The sequence below is a fragment of the Seriola lalandi genome, unplaced genomic scaffold, assembly GCF_002814215.2.
Source record: "Seriola lalandi dorsalis isolate HSWRI2012SDOR001 ecotype SW California unplaced genomic scaffold, Sedor1 jcf7180002054885, whole genome shotgun sequence".
NCBI lineage: Eukaryota > Metazoa > Chordata > Actinopteri > Carangiformes > Carangidae > Seriola > Seriola lalandi.
This window is the reverse complement of record NW_019525437.1, coordinates 4,548,851-4,551,697: the sequence shown is the minus strand read 5'-3', so window position 1 is coordinate 4,551,697 and position 2,847 is coordinate 4,548,851. Positions and strand designations below refer to the sequence as shown.

The following is a 2,847-nucleotide window of genomic DNA, read 5'->3' as shown; positions in this document are numbered from 1 at the left end:
AGGGGGGGGGGGTGGTCTAAGCTGCAGACAGATAATGATGATCAGAGCCGGCCTGTGGAGTGAGTGTGATGATACTCAGGGGAGGAGTAATAATGCTCAGAGCACAGAGGTAATAATATTTAGGTTTTGGGCTGGACAGACGCACAGCTGAGCTCTCTGTTGACAGACTTGACAGATAGAGGATTAGGATAGAGGCTGCCCTCCCCCGATCCCTCTCATTCTCCCCCCTGCCCCTCCTCCTCACCCTCCCAAGAGGCTCCACCATCCACCTGCCCCTGCCTACCGGACACACGCACACACACACATACACACTCACACACACAAGCATGCTGGCTTCCACTGCCACTCAACATTTGACTGGCTTTAACACCTGTGTTCACCCCGTCTTATCATGCGACACATTAACAAACAGTTTCTCTCTTTTTTGATACAAATTCTCTCTTTTATGTTATTGTACTGTTTATTTGATCGTTTCCTCTGAGTAAAATGAAAAATTCAATATGGGTGACTTTATTTTATTGTCTATTTTACCTGATGAACAGCCCAAATTTCTACAAGTTTTCTGTACATGTGTGTTATATGTTTGTGGGATGGACAGTAGTGTTGCACACATCCAGAAACAGTCTAAACTTTGATGTTGAGCAGCAGCTGCGTTGCACACACTTCACATTAGACAACTTTACACAACTCGATTGCAGTTTTTGGCTGGACCGCAAAAGCCGGGCCAGCGCTATAATTGCAAATTTTGCTGACTGACTGAGTGGGTGATGATATTTCCACCACTGCTCAGCGGACTGCCGAACCACAGTCTACCGAGCTGCTCTGGTTTCCCTGCTGCTCAGGAACTGCAGGGAAGTGGAGGAGCACTTCTAATACACTGAGCCTCGCCTCCATTACAGCAAATAAACTACTTTCGTTACATGTATCATTATTACTAAAGCAGGCAGAGGAATAAATTAACATAAGACACACTGTGCACAGAGAGAAGGGGAGAGGGAGGGAGAGAGAGAAGTCATCGGTAACCAGGATTCGTACTAATGACTATGACCAACTCTACATATCAAACAGAGGGAGTGAGACATACAGACCTGCCTCTATTAAAAGTCTGTAATTCTGGAGTTGAATTCAGTAAAGACTGAACTATTGTGGATCCCAGACTGAAGCTGTGAGCTGTGTGAGAGGCACAATAAGAAAGACAGTGTCTCGGACCCCGGTGGTTCCCCCAGTGGACCTCATGCTATTTGGGCTTAGTCTTTACCCCGGCAGCCCGGGTTCCTCATGACCGTAATAAAGGCAAGAGCCTGAAAAGAGAAAGATAGTCTGTCTCTCCTAACTTTCTCTCTGAAAGATCATTTTATAAGTAAATACAGCTGAAATCACAGCTCATTCTTGGTCTTTCATTTATGTGTTGCTGATTTTGTCAGACGACATCGCAGTTATAACATCAGGATTTGACCATAGGCAGTCCAGCCACATACTCGGTTTTGACCTATTCTCTTTTGTCATTCATATTGAATTTTTGATTTTAATCAGATAAAACAATAAAATAAAAAGTAAAATAACCTGAAAAAACAAAAATTGCTTTAATGTCTATTTTACTGATGAACAGTTTTTGTTGGAGTAGGTGTGTTTTAAGTTTCTGTACATCTATGTGTGTTTTTTTGTCTCTACATTTGTGGGATGGACAGATGTGTTGTAATAAACAGTCTAAACTTTGGTGTTGAGCAGCAGCTGCGTTGCACACACCTTACCTAAGACGACTTTAGACAACATCTCCTCGAGGGCAGTTTTCCTTTCTGAAGAGCAGACGTCAGAGTGTGGTTCCGTGGCGATGATTCACACTGTTGTGTCTACTGTAATAAATATGTCACTCAGTGAAACAGTTCAGCCGCACTGTGTCCAAACACACTCACAAACACACACACATACACATGTGATCCAGTGATGATTTCCTCGTCTCTCCGCCCCGCTCTGTCCAGTTGCTTTGTGCTCTTAAGTATTACTAATGACACTCTGGTCCCTCACTAACACACCGCACCGCCCAGAGCCTCATTAAAGGTGGAACTCAGCCAAACGAGCTCCTCTTCACTTTGCATAAATTAGCTCTGATGCAATGTATCACTGCCACACTGCAAACTCACACACACACACTCGAGCATTTCCTGCTCACACGCCTTCATCCATCCCTGTTGTCCTGCTCTCTTCCTCATTTACTCATCAGCTGCGATGTCATCACTCAGCGTTTCAGCAGGATTCAACACGCAGCAGATCAGAGTCGGTTACGCACAAAAGAACACACACACACACACACTTTTTTTTTCATTTTAATTTCCTGTGTTTCTTTTTCTTACACAGAGAAGAAGCTGCAGATCAAGCCTCGGCTGTGAGACGATAGAGACCGGCAGCAGTTGGAGGTGAACGACACTTATCAAATGATTTTTGAGCTTCAGGTTTGTCCTGACTGATCTTTCTGTGTCCTTTCCCTTTGAATTACTCAATAAACTCAGGGCCTGAAAGTTTTATCCTCTGCCCCTACAAGTCAGGTTTACATATCAGTTTGGATGTTTACATCTTTTCTCTTCAGGTTTTGTAAAATTTTAAAAAGTACAAATAAAATATGAACTCTGATTGTGTTGTTTCACGCTCTTTTTGACAACGTGAAGTCAGTGCTGTGGGAGTCTTTCTCAGCTGTGTGTGTGTGTGTGTGTGTGTGTGTCTGTTTCGGAGTGGCGGTGTCGTCATATGACCCGAGCGTGTTTGTGAGAGTTTTCATCAGGAAGGTGGTGACAGAAGCAGCAGTGCCCCTCACTTTAAAGGCCTAGAGACGAGACACATGAGCACACCGTG

General features: G+C 44.2%; 1 protein-coding gene across 1 annotated transcript in view; it reads left to right on the top strand.

Annotated features, from left to right (window-relative positions):
• The window catches only part of zc3h3 (zinc finger CCCH-type containing 3), a 59,949-nt gene extending 57,321 nt beyond the window's left edge, over nucleotides 1–2,628 (top strand). The window contains exon 12 of the mRNA XM_023428982.2: nucleotides 2,356–2,628. Within this exon, the coding sequence (XP_023284750.1) occupies nucleotides 2,356–2,387 (32 nt within the window). The 3' untranslated portion in view covers nucleotides 2,388–2,628. The remainder of the gene's footprint in view (nucleotides 1–2,355) is intronic.
• Nucleotides 2,629–2,847: the final 219 nt, after the last annotated feature.